The sequence below is a fragment of the Siniperca chuatsi genome, linkage group LG20 (assembly GCF_020085105.1).
Source record: "Siniperca chuatsi isolate FFG_IHB_CAS linkage group LG20, ASM2008510v1, whole genome shotgun sequence".
NCBI lineage: Eukaryota > Metazoa > Chordata > Actinopteri > Centrarchiformes > Sinipercidae > Siniperca > Siniperca chuatsi.
Window position 1 is genome coordinate 5,126,841 of NC_058061.1, and position 17,395 is coordinate 5,144,235.

The following is a 17,395-nucleotide window of genomic DNA, read 5'->3' on the forward strand; positions in this document are numbered from 1 at the left end:
GCCTGAGCAAGGATGTGATTGAGGAGAGCATAACAAACTGGGTATGAGGGAATGAAAAGAGAAATTTCAAATGAATACAAATGAGAGTTCACAATATATTTACACAACCCTGACACAACACACAAAATATGATAATAAACTTCATATTTCCATGGCCTTGGTAGCATCAAGGGATCACAATTTTAATCTGTAAATGTTCTGACATCTCACGTTTTCCCTATTGTCCACTTCACTTTCAATTGTGCCGCATTGGCTTTTTATAAATGTCCATTGACCAGTCATAAATTTCACTGCTCCATTGCTGTTTAGTGGACCAGATACAATATATCCCTGTCCCAGGACATGTGCAGCGAGAGGGACAACTCGTCACAGGCGAGGGGTGGATGTAATTAATCTGGCACAATATTGACTCCTCACTCTCAATCCCTCAGCCCCCAATATAGCTGTCCCCTCTTAATGTTTAATGTAGCGATCGATCCACACTGTTACTGAAATGACATAATGAGCTCCCACTCCCCACCAGGGTATCATGGATGTGAGGGTGTGTATGTGCGGTGTTTGTTCGCCTACATAGCAACGCATGCCTGTACGTGTGTTTCGAGCGTGCGTTTCTAGGCGAAATCTGCCTAATCAGAAGGAGTTAACACACAGAAAGGCTGGGACAACCTTGCTTGAAATTATCAGCGCACATGCCACATCCACAGTTCTTCTTGCTCTTCTTGCAACCCCCCTCACCCTCCCTTTCACCCTCCCTTTCACCCTCTCTCAGTTTCTCGATCAGGATCTCGACCGTAATGTTTCACGGCACATTTGACCCACTCTTACCCCTCTTCTTCCCCTATCTGCCTTCATGCTGATTTATCTGTGCTTTATCTTTATCAAGTCATCTATCAACCCTCTCCATCTCCTCCTCCTCCTCTCCTGGATCAGCGAGGATCGATACAGCCGTACGCTGGCTCTCAGCTCGCTCTACACACCTACTGGTCTGTGTCAGCAGGTTACTATAGGTCCACCCTCTGCAGCCACCTCCTCCACTCACGTGCAGTGTATGTTTTGTGTGTTGATATGTATGTGTATGTGCATATGAAAGTGGAAAACAGAGTGAAATCTGAGTGTGAATGTAGGCCTAGAAATGACAGCAAAAACAACTCTCAAAAGGATAATGCCGCTTGTTATAAGGGTTTTATTTTCATAGTTTTGGCCATCTTTTTTTAAACGGTTAAGACAACATTGTACTCACCAAAGTAATTGCTAAGATCCGGGAACATGGTGACATTGCTACAACAAAGTCGGAAGGGGGCAAGAAACAGGAGTGGTCAGACAATCAGAAAGGCTTAAGGATGGGGTTGAAACCAACTAGTTGGTACGACGTGTCGTCCGACCACATCTGAAGGCAAATGTGCTCATAGCTGTTCTGTCACATCACCATAGAGAGGTGACAGAACAGCTATGGTAAATCAGAACTGTGATCCATGGTTCAAAACGTACAGTTTGGGTAATAATGCGCCCTTTTTTCACTACCAAATACGGCTAACCTGTTTGTTTGACTTTTCTTGCCCTGTCGGACTTCTTTTTACCAAAGTCGCCGCATTTCCAGATCTCACAAATGAACTTGGTGAGTACAGTCTTATTATTACCAATAGAAACGATAGCCAAAACTAGACTATGGCCCAAACTGTAATAACTGGGATTATCTATCAACAGGCAAGATGTCCAAACTTGACTTCATCACTGCCATAAATGCACGGTTGACATACTCCCAGTATCTTCTTATTAATGATTGCTTCAAGTTCAACAACTGTTATTTTTACGGCCTCGCCCCGTCTCTTTCACAGCATCTGTTCCCCTCTTTGGTCTGTGTTGCTTTTGAAAGAGAAAACATTCCAGTTGCAGAGAGCAAAGCCGTCCTTTTGGAGTAAACACACCAACACGGATATAGAAATGCATAAGCACGCATATGAGCATCACAGGGATGTACTGGCACACCACTCTCTTTTCCGTCCACACACACCTCCCCTCACTCTCCTGTAATAAAATACACACTGCTGTCCATTCACAAAGCTATGCTGCTGACACTCTGGCTGTGCTGCCTGGCTCAAATCCCCACGGCCCCCTGGCTTTGACAGGGCTGTTCTGAATCAACATGCAGAAGTACAGCTTTTACTTCCCCACTGGAAGCTGTTAAATGCCTATTACTATACATGCCTGGCCTTTACAAACCCATTTTCATTGGATGTGATTGATTAAAGATGACTAAATAATGTTATAAACTAGCAGTAACTTTTGGATAATTGTCTTTTTTAGGATCCTAACCTGAAAGCAAATTCAAATGAAACCCTCTAACATTTGGGCCAGAGATGTGATTGCAACAAAGAAAGGAAGTGCAAATAAAAGCACATATCCTCACTAGATAAAACAGGAGTTACATGCCCCCCAAAAAGCTTAGATCTTGAAAAAAAAAAATGTTGTAGTCAGATAAAGGCTGACAGAAAAATAGGCCTGCACCTCTCATTGGTGTTGTTGAAGTAACGTCCCCCAATGTCATGAATGAAGGTTCACTCCCCTTAACTCAATGTGCTGCCTCAGCCAGTCTTTCACAACCAACCCATTCATAAAACTGCAGGGCTGAAGTTTGTGTGTGTGTTCACCAGGCCAAGTGTGTTTATGTGCGCGCATGAGTAAGTGGATGAGAGCCTGTCAAAAGAAATCATCTGTTCACGTAAGAGAAATCAACCATTTTACTCATAAGCAAAACAAAACACCTCGCCTCCCCAGACCGAGTAAGCAAGCGGTATCCATGCATATCTGGCAGGTACCTGGCTGTTTTTGCGCACTTTGTTGCATAGCAGCTGTATTTTGGAAAGTGGAGAACACAGAGCTGCATGTTTCTCTTTTTGGGGAGAGAGGGAGTTGGAGAGGGAGGGGCTCAATTCCCCCATCCCCCATGCTCCAAATAGGGCCTGATTGGGCCAGTTCTGATCCAGAAAAACAACCCAAACAAGAGGAAGGCTGTGAATTCATGACAAAGCAGAACACACAGAGCCAGAGAGACACACTGCTGGGAGGATTTGGTTAGAGCTTGGTTACTGGAATCTTTCCTTTCGCTTGTTACTTTCTGTCTTTCCTTATTTCTTTCTTTCTCAATTAATCTGCAACTTTTTGGACTAAGAATGCTAAACATTCTACTTTTTTTGTCTTATGACAGAAGACGTGATAGTAAACAAAACATCTTTGGGTTTTGGACTGTTGGTCAGACAAAACAAGCAATTTGAAGATGTCACCTTGGACTTTAGGAAACTGATCAACATTTTTCACAATTTTCTGACATTTTATAGACTAAACGATTAATAAAGAAATGAACTGTTCTGCCCCACTGCATAGTATACTATAATAGAAGAAAACATTGCAAAAATTCTTGCAAGCAAAGCATAAAAAAACCCAAAAAAACCCCCCCAAAGAATATATATGATGAGATGTATTTTAACAATTGAATGTAATTGGTGAGAACCATAGCAGAAAAAAAGATCAAACAAAAATCAAAAAGGAGGATGCAGATTTTAAAGCATGTGTTCATATTTTTCTTTTTCTTCTCTACTTCCTCGCCTCTCTTCCATTCTCTCTCCTCTTTTCTTGCTTTCTCTCCTTAGCTAAACTTGCTCTCTGAAAAGCACTGTAACGGCATTCTATAGCCACAACTTCCTATATAATTACTGCAAGGCACAAAACTAAACAATCGTCCCACACAGCTCCAAAATCACTGGATTAGTTCACATCTTGGAACACTCAATGTGTGTGTGTGTGTGTGTGTGTGTGTGTGTGTGTGTGTGTGTGTGTGTGTGTAGAGAGAGATAGAGAGGTAGAGAGAAAAGGGAAAGGGGGGGGGTCCAGATTTTTTAAATTCGACTTAGTTTGTACAGACACAGGAAGGGAGGGAGGGGTTTGGAGTATCCACTTGGAGAGGAGGGGGGTGTTGGAGAGGGGGATCTGTAGTACTGTAGGGCTTTTTATGAATGAAGACCGAAGGAGAGAGCAGCGAAGGACTGAGAGAGAGAGAGAGAGAGAGAGAGAGAGAGAGAGAGAGAGAGAGAGAGAGAGAGAGAGAGAGAGAGAGAGAGAGAGAGAGAGAGAGAGAGAGAGAGAGAGAGAGGGGGAGGGAGAGGCACACTTCCTCTTACGCACACAGGGAAGAAAATTTATGAATGGGTCACATCTCTCGAGCTGCTCCAAGTGTAAACAACATACTTGGACAAAGAAGAATGAGCTCTCAGCACAGGCAATGCCTCGGTAAACACTCCAACTGAGGCCTTTCGGTGTGTTTTTGACACAAAAAGTAAAGTAGTGACATGTTCAAACTATTTTAATTAAGTATGTGCACTATAAATTTGACTGACACCGTCATGTGTTTCTTCCCCACAGGCAGTAAACAGACAAAGGAATCAGTCCGACAGCCTAGCATCAGGCCAGTATTACCCCTGAAGGTGCTGTCAGCACTGCCAACCAAACATCTTAACTTGGCAAGTACAATCTTATTATTACCAGTAGAAATGATGGCCAAAACTAGACTAAGGTCCAAGTTGTGATAACATTCACATTCTCCTCTTCTCTTGATGAGCATGAGATTAAAATCACATCGCTCTTTTAAAAACTTCCATGCAGGGCCAATCACATCAGTTCAATGGAAAAAAAATTATGGTGCACTGTTATCACCAACGGCTCAATTACCTTTAAACACACACACACAGGCAGGTCAGCAAGTACATAAAAGTTGCATGTTTGCATAACCTTCCCTCAATGGCAGCCTGCAGACAGAGCATGCTTGTTAGCTATGAACTGAGGGAGAATGGACCAGATGAGATAGATTTAACAGATGTGCAGGTATTGCACAATCCCTCCTTTGCCCCCTCCTCTTCCCTAATCTAGCATTCCAACATGTCCCAGTGTTTTTGTGTCCCATCTTTTACTGTTACACAGGCTCCCTCTTTCCGTTTCTCCCCTCTCCGTCAACACCACACCCATGCAGGTAACAACCTGACTCAGTAAACAATGTTTAATTTTACCAGGGCACAGTTTTCAATGCAAGCCTCAATTATATTCCGGTCACCTGGGATTAGGGCTTAATTGCTTTATGTTTTTTTTGTTTTTTTTTTTTTTATGTGCTACAGTTTCCAAAACAGGTGAGTCACCAGACACGTATGCCAGACACTGAGAATGCCTTTAGTTCAGTATGGGAAAATATAAGCCTTTGTATGCTTTTAATAGACCACATACAGCATCTAGAACAAACAGAAAGATGAATATATTTATAGTTGCTTGTGAGCTTCAATTTTCCATAAATCAAAGCTGAATAGAGACACTCTAACTGAACTCTGCAGCTATTGACTCTGACCAGCAGGGACACTGTCTGTCAATGCGGGAGTGTCTCTGCCGTTTATAAGCGAGCTGCCCATCAAACTGAAGCCCCCGTGACCCTGCAAATCATACCCTCGTCAACCTTTAGCAGAGGCCTGACAGCTGATTGGCTGACAGGTCAGGGGTTAAGTAGACATGATCCCTGCGTGCCCTGGGGTTCATCTGCACTTCCTCCTCTGCATTGTTGGCCAACAGACAGCGTCAATGTTGCACAGGGCATGTGTCACAACTGGTCAGTCCCTTACTGACCAGTTGTGACTTGGAGCCGGTTAAATCACATGATGTTTACACACAAAAGACACATGGGTTTAAATAAGAGGAAGTGCCTTTGACTGGGACTGAATGCTGTCAGTTTTACTTTGGGGATGAGATTATTCTTGAGGTTTTTCAAGTTCTCTTTAAGTCGCTAACCTTTCAGTGTCATTGCTAAAGCTGGAGAAGCCTGCAGTGTGGGACAGAAAAAACTGTTTGTAGAGCGTCACATACTCCCACCCAGATCCTGAATCGCCATTGTTAAGACACACAACAAGAAAGGGAAACTCATTCAAATAGCCGCTCAGTTGCGCAGCCCAGGAATTTGCTTTCCTATTTTACACCTTCCGATGTGCACAAAGGGCCATGTTTGTATCTGGGCCCTGAATAATTTTTTACTGGTTTCCTGGGCTGTACCCATTCAGCTTTTCAAAGGCATGCAAATGGATGACGGCAGCACATAATGCCGGCATCCAAATTCACTTCATGATGACTGGCTCATTAGGCCTTCTGTTTCTGCATAGCTTTGTCTGCCAAAGAGATTACTGTAACATCAGCGAGTTACAGTATCCCCACCTAAGCCTCTGGCGGTTTCACAGCCCAAATTTGACCGCTGGTTTCGTCCTCACTTTCTCATGACATGCATACTTCAGCTGGAATTACATGAGCAGGCCAGCTGGCCAAATCTGAAAGATGGGTGAGACTGTCCATCTACAGCTCTGTATGTTGCATGGATCAATACACCGATTGAATAAACAATTTAAAAAAAAGAGAAAAAAAAAGATCTGATCTGTGCAATATATGGTCATAAAATCTGTTGTTTGGCTTATGTATAAATTAATTTAGTGACGTGGACACACATGCAGTACATTTACAAAGATGCATTGCGAGGAAACAAAAATTGAAAGTACTCACAGTTCTCAGAATGGAAATCAGGAACAAATTGCTCATCGCTGTCAGGAACCTGAGCTGAAAGTAGAAGAAAAAAAAAAGAGCAACCATAACTTTAACATTATTATTATATTTCAGACCAAATCTGACCTTTTTCTGTCTCTCATTTCCTCCCTCATTCTGTCTTACTTTTTCTCTTCCTTGAAATCTGAGTGAGAGCCAGGCTGGGCTGCATTCAGTTGACCTTCAATTCATGATTTCAGCAGCTTGCCGGCACTTTGCACATCCATAGATCAATACACAAGAACATGGAGCTCCTGAATGGCATCACAGATATTAACCTGCCAACATGATTTTGTGTCGATTTAACTTGGTAGTATCGACCTTTGGCTTAAGCTGAGAGATTTCAGCCAATTAAAAACTGAAATGTTGACCATAACCACAAAAGTAACATCCACCTTTTGTGTTGGGTGGCTTTTCTGTATGGAGACCCAAAGTGTTCAATATGTAATAAACAATCAAAAATATAACAATGAAATTGTGAAACCATCCTTTTTTTTTTTAATTTCTCACATTATAATGAAATGCTATTTCATCCTGTTTCTTTTTACAATATAAGAGTTTATTGCAGGTCCATTAATCCAGCAGTTATTTTATTTCAAAATGTCCTTTTTCCAAAGTCTGTTTATATTTCACAATGCCGCTTTTCATCACAAAATCTTTTGTCTGTAAATCAAGACAAAGAGGGCAAAATCACTTATGTGATTGACTGTTGCTTTGGTCTGAATGGGAAGACAGTCAAGTTGAAGTCCAATCAGTAGATATGTAAAGTCATTTCCCCTCTCCTCCTTTAATACATCCTATTTGAGACATGTAACTACTTTCTTGAGTACTCAAACTAGTCAGACATCTGTACACCAACGGTCAAGTTTGTACTACCAGCTGTTAACTAGTTTCTTTCTATTTCCATCATAGAAATCCAGACAGACTAGACAGGCTGTTCTGGCTAAACAAGTGAGTAAATCTATCAAATGGTGTGACAAACCAGCCATTCAGATTCAACTTCTCTCTGTCCTTAAGAGTTTGGTACTCTGTCTAGAAGTAGTCTGAATGTCATCTGCTGCATAGATGAGGAATCGCTCTTACAGTCAAACTAGAAGCGGATAGAGAACAAGGAAACCAGACTAAAAGCAAGAGGAGAAGTGGGGGAGCGAAACAAGAGCAAGTTAAGGTTAAAGCACTTCATAGCTAGCAGTGGTAACTTTGTGTGTTTTCTGCAGCTACACTAAGATATGATCTCACTACTTTTCCTGTTAAGAAACAGTTCATACATCAACCTATATCATATTGGTTGCAATGCTGTGATGCATAAATGTAAGTGACACAGAGACAATATACAGCCAGCTTGCAATAATTTGTAAAAATAGATGAGTCAATATAGTGATACGGTATGTGTAATATCTTGATCTATAATTACTTGCAGTGGTGTACAATTTCAGTGGCTCCGATTAGACACTCATAATGAAACTCTTCTAGGATCTAACTGAAAAAGCACAGTCAGTGATGCCAAGCCCAGGTGCAGCAGAGCTAGACAGACACTATTGTACAGCTCTTTTTTTAGGAATCCAAACCCATTCACAATTGTCCTTTTGGAGCTTTGGACATTGAGTCACACAAACGCTAGAAAAGCTCAAATCATTTGACTGCCAACACCCTACAAGGGGTGAGGGGGTCAAACTGACCCTCAGAGCACACTGCCATTTTGTTCGCCTACCCTTGAATTAATAAACTAACCCTAAATGTAGAGCAGAACCAGGGCTAGCAACCTTTTAATCTGGCACCACTCCAGCTCCACAAGTTTCTGAGGTTTTTAAAATGTTTCCATTGCTTTGGACTCACACTTACGTCATGGTACAAGCTAACCAGTAGGGAAAAGTTGATGGATATCATGAATCAATCAGGGGCGTAATGGGCTAAAAAACTAAGTGGTACCATGGTGCCCCCTTTTTGATCAAATAATAAAAATGTTCTTGTAGACTAAAACACAGATGTCTGTATTTTTTCCCCTCAAAGACATCTGCAGAATCCACCATAACTCTGCACCAAAAGGATGTGATCGTAACCTCACCCAAGAACCTAAATCTGACCCAGCATTCAACCTCAATAGCCTCTTCCCTCTCATTTCATCCACATTACGGTTTCCAGTCAATGATACAACACAGTAACCAAAACTCAAGAGAGAGAGAGAGCAACAGACACAGAGGACAAAAAGAGGAAATAAGAAATTCATATCCACTTTCTTGTCGTCACACTCCTCCTTCCTGTACGGAGGAAACCGGATGAAGGCGTTTTGGAGCATGTTCAGATAAATGACATCGATTTCTTATATAACAACGCATCCTGTGGCTTACTATACCATAATAATATTACCCCCTTTTAACTTTTCAGTCTTCGCCCTCAGGGGGGAGAAATAAAGCTGCTGTATGAGACAGAGCAGGGCCCAATATTTAGTTCTGCAGATCCAACAATCAATCATTTCCACTAGTTTCAACATGTCCAAAACGGAACATGCTGGACCTCATAACGAGACAGGAGAAAAGAAACGCGGATGATGAGCATCAGACATTATCACAAACCCCGGTGTGGATGTTTGTGTCTGTGCACTTTCCTGTGTGTGCATGAGCGCTTGCATGTGTATCTGATTTGTTTCCAGGAACACCTCGTCAGGGGCTTTGAGATGCAAGTCAGCACAAGAAGGAAAGTGTGTTTATACGAGCACAGACGCATGTTCTCCTCGATGCTTCCAGGCACCTTGAATGACTTTTTTTTTTTTCTCTCAGTGGGAGATCCTGGGAGGAGCTAAGCAGCCTCAGTCACATAAACCTAAAGGCCAAAATGAGACAAGATGTGACAAGCTCCTGAACTCTTGCCATTCAGTACTTCACCCTTTCTGTCTCTCTCTTGCTTCCGCTCTCCTTTGGCAGAAAAAAAAAAAAAACAACTCCCTCCAGCTACCCAGCTTTTACAATCTTGGTGAATCCCTCACAACTGCAATCAGTCATGATAAGGTCTTTAATTAATGCAACAGGAAAGGAGAGGTCTTAGCTGGGGAAGCTGAAAACAAGCCAGTACTTAGGGTTAAATAACACTTTGATAAAGTTACACTTCCATCTTTCGGCCCTGATTTTTTGCCTTGTTCGCTCTCTGTGACTCAACAATAAGCTACCACCCAATTTGTAAATTCAGTACATAAAATAATGTCTCCTTTTAAAGTGTCGGTTCACCAAAACTACAAAAACACATACTTTGTCATTTACTTTACAGTGGTATCTAGCCATGCAGATAGTTTTGGTTTTATTTGCCCAGGTTTTGAGATATCGGTCTCAATACAATGGAGGTGAATGGAATGTAGTTTGTAGTGCGTATACCTATGAAAAATGAAAACACTACATTTAAAAAATTCAACAGCAACCTCTCTTTCCAGAAACAGTGTGTCATGCTACTATCAGTTTTCATAGGAACTATTTATTTGGTAGAAAATAGTTCTCAATGAAAACTGATCACAGTGAGTTCTGTTATTCAGAGTAACTGGGACATATTCTAGATACATTTTTTGAATGCAATTTTTTCAAAGCTTTGAGCACCACAAAATAAATCCTATTCAGCTCCATTGGAGTGAGCTGGTGGCATAAATCTCAGAGGCTGATATCTCAGCATGGGCAAACTGAACGAAAATTATCCGAAAGACTATATACCACTGTGAGAAAAAGTGTTTTTTTGGGTGAACTGGACCTTTAAGTGTGGCCTTTACAGTGAAATATGTGAATACAAATAGGCTCCGACTTTAAAGCGACACCCATTGTTGCAGTTTTATTGGCTCTGGCTCTTGTCTTTGTCTGCGTGAGACGCTGGTGTGAAGTGAACTTGCTGGTTTTTGACGCTGCATGAGAAAAGGTAAGAAAGCCAACGTGGATACAGCATTGTTTGCCATAAACAGTCGCTGGTCTGGGAGTGGGCTCTGTTTAAATGTCTGGTCTTCAGGCAGACACAACTGCTTCCACAGTGTCTCTGATTGTAACTGCCTCACTTTCCTAGTTTGCTGATGTGCTGGTCAGTGTGTATGACTCAAAGTCAATACTGGAACTCGTACTGTTTTAAGTTGACATAATATCTCTAAGTTTGAGAAATTGCTTAAGGAATTCCGCTTTACACATAACAACAAAGCAACACCCATACACTGTATACTCACTTCACGAGAATCGCATTTACATAGAATATACAATGACATTTGTGCCATAACTTCAAAACTCCCTCCAGACATGTTTTAAGACATATAAAAAATACTTTTTCCACCAAAAAGTTAAATTACTTAGCTAAACATTCATAAAATTACCCTTCTCTACCCTTTCTCCCTCATTAAAAGAATCTGAATATGCAAATATTGCTCATTTCAAAAGTTTAACTACAAGACACAAGATGTCTCCTACACTGCACTGGAGGCTTCAACCTTCCACATCACACTTGTATAAGTTGCATATTGGACTATGATTGGTTTCCAAACTAGGTCAGATGTCACAAAATCGCTTATAAACTCAGTTTCAAGGTGAGTACAGAGCAACTTTCCCCCTCAGCAGATACATGTAAACACAACCTTCAAGTGTAAAACTCTGCACATACATCATTCTGCACAGTGAAGCTCAAACATCCATGTGAAGTTACAATATAAGCAAAAACACATTATAACAGGATTTATCAGGTTGATGTGGTTCACATTAAATGTCAAAAATGAGTGGCATTTCCCTTTAAACGTCCCCATCAAAACACATCAAAGCAACTGACACAACAAAATTCACACCTCGTGGTGCAGTTCTCATTTTTACTTGCAGCTTTAAGCACATTTCGACCCACTGTCCTGCCACTGTTGTGCTCCAGGTTAGCACCAAAAACAGGCACAATGACTCACGGCTTGCGTTGTTTTCTCCCTCTTGACATACAGTATAATTACTCTATTAGGGCTCACATCATCATTGCACTTATTAAGTCTACTAGCTGCAATTGCCTCTGACTGGGCCTCATCTCATCGCTATGTGCCTTTGAGTGACATAAGCCAAATAGCCTGTTTGTTTGCATTGGCCGCTGGCTGGCACGCATGCTACATGCCGACATGGCCAAAATAGGACATGCTCAAAGCTAATAATGTCCCGTCTGTGTTCTCTCTGGCCTCGTTTTTTTTTTGGTTTTGTATGGTTTATGAGCATGTGTGTTGCATCAGAAAGTTTGGGCTCCCAAGTGAGATTCAGCTGAACTAAGGAGGTCATCCTTTTTCACCAAATGCAGAGATTTATGAAAGCATTTAACTGAGTGTGTTAATAAGACTTTGTTGTAAAGCTGTTGGACTGACAGAAAACCTGGAAGCAATGATCATTCATGGTAATCACAGAATTTGTGATAAAATTCATTTTATGTACGATAGAAAGCAGCATAATCCCTTAAATTGAATAAAATAGAATGTATTTTTTTGTATTTTTCAGGTGTCTGTGTTCACCAGTCTTTCCAGACAGACACATCATCAAGCCTCATGACTGTCATTAATGGGGAAATCATCACATAAAAGTACAAATTAAGAGGAAAAGCAGCCTGCAGGCAAATCTCACCTTCTGTGAGCCATGTCTCTTGGAGTTGGCTTAAATCCTGGAAGAGGTCTGAACAGGAAGATAAAAAGAAAGAGTGTATAATGAGCACACTGCAGAATGTTAGACCACTTCTTACTAATATGTGTCTTATCCCCATGAAATTTAAATGCAGTAACTGAGACTCAGACTGACATTGCCTGGGGTTGATAGACCATGATGTAAACATGCATCATGTAAAGAGACCAGAGGCCAAAATTGTGAACTTCCACTACTTTACCTTCAGATTCCTGAGGGGGTAATTCTGTGTCCATGTATTTCCTTTTCGCTGCCATCAACAGTCTATTTAGGGGCCCATTTCCATGCGACTTCTACAAAACCCATAGATGTTAACAGAGGAGAAGTGAGAAACAGACTCCAACAGGGCATTTCCAGCACATCAGTGTCAAAATAGCTAATGCCATGTTTAATGTGGCATGTGTACAGTGAAGCCACCACTTGGAAACATTTGATAAAAAAAAACAACAAGTAGCATCATCATCATCATAATAATAATAATAAAAAATTGTAATGAGCTACAAATGAGAGCCTCTTGCAGCTATAAGTGAACATCATGCTCCTCATAAAACAACACATTTCTCAGTTGTGGAGGCAATCAGGGAAAAACAAACGCGCTGTTTGCGTCTGAAGAAAGTGACCATTTGGCACGCATTGACACGTTCTCCAACCAAGGTATCCCACAGAAGAAACCCGCTGACAAACATTATGAAATGCACCACTTGCTATGCTTTAGTTTATGAAGTTGTGTGTTAGTTTTAAGCGGGGAGAGAAATTGTTTTTTTTTTATCGCGCGCACACACACACACACACACAGCTGCTTCGGCCAAAACTCGTGCAGACGCGAGACGGAGAGAGCTAAAGCCCGGTAGCCGAATCATTAAAAAAGCAGGCAAAAAGCATTAAAGTAACAGAAAAGTTCATCCATACGTACATTTGCTAAAGTGTAAGGCACTTGCTGGTCCAAATATCCATCCATCTTATAATCCATCCGTTAACCGTTTGTGGTCATTTAGGCTGCGTTGAGTGAGATCCACGCAGCCTGCAGAGAGGAGGGAGCGCTGCTTGTGAATGGAGCTGCGTGGAGGCTGCATGCATAATGAGCTCCATTCACAAAAAATGCCGAGGGGAAGTGATGGCGAGTGATTACCCAGCGGGCTGCTGCCCTCTTTACAAATCTCTTTGTGTGTGTTTGTGTGTGTGTGAGTGAGTGACAGACAGCTCGTCACATTACCTAGCCTACACGTTTCAGGTAAAGCTTGTACCTCAAGATACTGTTTCTCCCCGTATGTTTTTTTTTTTGCGGAATAATGTCGGTGTGTTTGGTTTATTTGTGTTTGAAGTCGCGCTTTCTGATGCAAAAACATGTCAGACGGGTCATAAAGCCTGTATGAGTTATGAGTGTTATTTAGTAGCCTGTTTCTTGGGCTTTTTGCCACGTCTGCCCGGATTGCCAGGCTCCACTTTCTGTAGGAAACAGTCCAGCGCTGAAACTGTGACGGGAAACAGATGTTTGTCGAGCCACAGCAACAAAACCAAACCCTATTTCGGCGATAAATAACAGACATGTGCAGTTAGAGTGAGTTAGAATAAGTTTATATTGAATTGGGGTGACTTTTGAGCGCCAGCTGTGCTGTCATTTCTGTAACAGACATGATTTGGGGATAATAGCGAGACTTGCTTTGCTTGCTCGGGCCAGACGAGGTTCGTGATTGGTGGATTTCCTCTTTCAAGGGCTCGAATTTCTTGCCTTTGTCCGGATGAATACACTGACTTATGAATGAAGTCTCGGTTCCCTCTATGAGCCAATCAGAAGCCTCGCTGTCGGGTTCCTAGCAACCGTGGGCGGAGCTTGCGCCGCAGCCAATCATATCCCGGCAGACTTCGGGCTTTTATACTGGATTTTCCAATTGTTTTTCATTCACAAAAACAGAGAGGGAAAGTTAGAAAAAAAAAAACTTCCATTCATAAAAACCTGCCCTGGCACGAAAGTCCTGACATGTTCCATCCGAACTCAAAGAACTTCACTTTGTTTACCTCATTTCATATCTACCCCTCTACTTATGACAAGCATGTGATCACAGCCAGGCAGGAAACAGTGGCACTACCTCTGCAGGAGCCCTGTACATTAAAACCCAGTAAATCAGTTCAGGAATATGTATTCTTGCATTCTTGTGGTTTTAAGTCTACACCACACGAAAACCACAGGATTTAACGTTCTCCACGAAGCTTTGTTCACAAGACCAGCCGAGTGGTGAAATGCTTGCTTATTGAAACTACACTGTCTAACTAAAGCCACAAAGACAGTTTTTTAAAAAGAAGAGTGGGAAGCGAGGAGTCAGGAAACAAAGTTCTGATGGGATTTGAGTTTTAGTTTCAGTGGTGATTGAGATTCAGAGACTTAACAATAAGCAGTTTAAGAGCATGTACGCACTCCTCTTCCTCCTCTCTCTGTTGATATCTCAAAATTAATCTCGATAACAGGTGAAACTGTACATGTTATTTCCTGCTTAATGATATCTAGATGTCCATTTAGATGTACACAACAGGCTATAAATATTACATCAGCCCTGCTCAGTACAGCCAGCACTGAGCAGTTTCACCACAGAGCATGACAGGCTCAAGGATATTAGAAAAGTAAACATTAGTATTGTTTTATTAAATTTGAGCCACTCTATAAACTCTTCTGTAACCATATAGGCTAAAACTAAATGATGGAAGTCTTAGTCCAGTCCAACCAGTTGGCCTGTGACCCAACATCACATGTATGGAAGCCCTGAGAGTCAAGTGAGGAAAAAAAAAATCTGGTGATAACTTTCTAAGTCTGATCTAAATAGTTTTCTCTCCTGTGTTTATGACTTAGGAACAGGTTAAAAAAAGGTTTTGCCAGGATAATCTTTCTAAGTTCCTTAATTGGCAGGTGATTTTTTTTTTGTCAGGATCATTTTTCTAAGTGTTTGTTGTTGTTATACTCATTTCGGTCACAAGAGGCTGCAGTCATGTTTTAAATACGACTAAAAGCATTCATGTTTTCTTCCAGGTGAAGCGCCGATTAAAATATAGCCAAAAGAAAGACATGACAGTAATGTTACATAACTTGTTAACACACAATATATGTACCTTGTGATTAGAGTGCATGGAGAAATTAAAACTCACCTGAAAGAAAACATGAATGCTTTTAGTCATATTTAGAACATGGGGTAGTGCTGCACTTCAGCCTCTTGTGGCTGAAATTAGTATTACAACAACAAACATCACCTGCCAATTTAGAAAAATGATCCTGGCAAAACCTTTTTTTCACTTGGCTTTTTTTCCCCCTACCTGTTTCACAGATGAAAAAAATTGAAGGAACTTAGAAAAATCATCCTGGCAAAACCTTTTTTTTCACCTGTTCTTAAGTCATAAAAACTGGAGAGAAAACTATTTAGATCAGACTTAGAAAATGGATCACCAGAATTTCTTTTCTCACTTGACTCTCAGGGCTTCTGTACATGTGATGTGGGGTCACAGGCCAGAAAGGTTGGACTGGACTAAGACTTCCATTGAAAGGGTTTGTACTGATGGTTAGATTTTTCATCATCGTAACCTCATTTCAACCCAGACATTAAAGCATGATTAATCATTATTCTGTTTTTACCCATGGCAACCCACATGTGACTCCAAAGCATGTGAAATTTGGACATTAAATTTCCCATTTTTTATGTGACAAATTTTTTTTAGGAACATTAGCGGAATGGCCCTGGGGATGGTTATGTCGGTCAGACATTCATGGTGCCCTGAGGGATGAATCCTGATTACTTTGGCGATCCTCTTACTTTTCCTCTCACACTTTAGCTCAACATCTCATAGATCGTTTGGCATAAAATTTTGTACAGAACTTTGTGGTCCCCAGAGGATGAATCCTAATGACTTTGTTATCCTCTGACTTTACCTCTAGCGCCACCATGAGATTGACATTTGTGGTTTTGAGTGAAATGTCTTGAAAACTAACAGATGGATTGCCATGAAATTTCATGCCCCCCTCTGGATGAACTGTAGGCTAATAACTCTGTTGATCTCATGACTTTTCATCTAGCACCATAATCAGGTTTAAAGTTTAAATAACATTTTAAATTAAATTGAATATGAATTTCCAATATGTTGGTTTATGACCATATATGTACAAAACTAATGGCATTCATCCTCAACTGTACTGTTGTGTTTGATTAATTAATTAATTAATTAATTAATTAATTAATTAAATGAATTAAATAAAAATAGCAAATGCTAGCATGCTATTACACTAAACTTTGAAGGTGAACATGGTAAATATTATACCTGCTAAACATCACCATGTCATTGTGAGCATGTTAGCATGATATTAGCATGTAGCCCAAAGCTCTGCTTTGCTGAGAACAGCCTCACAGAGCTGCTCGCGTAGCCGTAGGCAATTGTTTCTTCTACTGGATATTTTTACTTATTTAGACCTCTAAAATCTTTCTAATAAAACAGTCAGAGAAAAAAAAAATCACTGTTTGGTTTAATTGCTCACTACTTATGTCCACACTAAAGGCATAATGTGATGAGGGGTCACAAACCGAGAAGGTTGGGGTTTGCTATGCTAAGATCTCCTTCTTGTATGAACTGGAAGAAAAATGGAAACAGTTTGTGCTGATGGTTAGATTCCCCTGTATTTCATTTCCACAACCTCATTTGTCCCAGATATTGAAGCATGACTCAACATTATTGTGCTGTTGTCACACAGTATTGGCAAATTCCTGACCTAGCAATAAAGTCGCACGTGATATGTGACATCAAAGCATGTGAGCACAAAATTCCCCATTTTCCATCTGAAAATGTTTTTTGCTGGCCAATCATGTCTCTCCCTCTCTCTCTCACTCTCTCTATGTGAAATTAACTTCTCACGCGAATAATATAGATATGATTTCAAGTGAATGAAATAAAACTTCTTGTGTGGGAAAACCCCTCTTCTTTGGCTCACTGTCACCTCTCACCCATGACTCATTTTTTTTTTTTTTTACATCTAAAGTGAAAACTGTCACTTGTGATTTCAGACTAGCATACAACGTGAAAAAAAGTTGACTTTTGAAATACGGCACGTGTTTGGAAAGCACATGTGTTCTTAATTCACATGTGGTTGACATCTTTAAATTGAA

The 17,395-nt window shown here is 40.9% G+C and overlaps 1 protein-coding gene across 1 annotated transcript in view; it reads right to left on the reverse strand.

Annotated features, from left to right (window-relative positions):
* Positions 1-14,877, reverse strand: part of etv4 (ETS variant transcription factor 4) — a 32,862-nt gene extending 17,985 nt beyond the window's left edge. The window contains exons 1-4 of the mRNA XM_044178574.1: positions 13,174-14,877; positions 12,463-12,553; positions 12,207-12,254; positions 6,577-6,630 (exon numbers count right to left, since the gene is read on the reverse strand). Coding sequence (XP_044034509.1) covers positions 6,577-6,630; positions 12,207-12,254; positions 12,463-12,553; positions 13,174-13,230 — 250 coding nt within the window. The 5' untranslated portion in view covers positions 13,231-14,877. The remainder of the gene's footprint in view (positions 1-6,576; positions 6,631-12,206; positions 12,255-12,462; positions 12,554-13,173) is intronic.
* Positions 14,878-17,395: the final 2,518 nt, after the last annotated feature.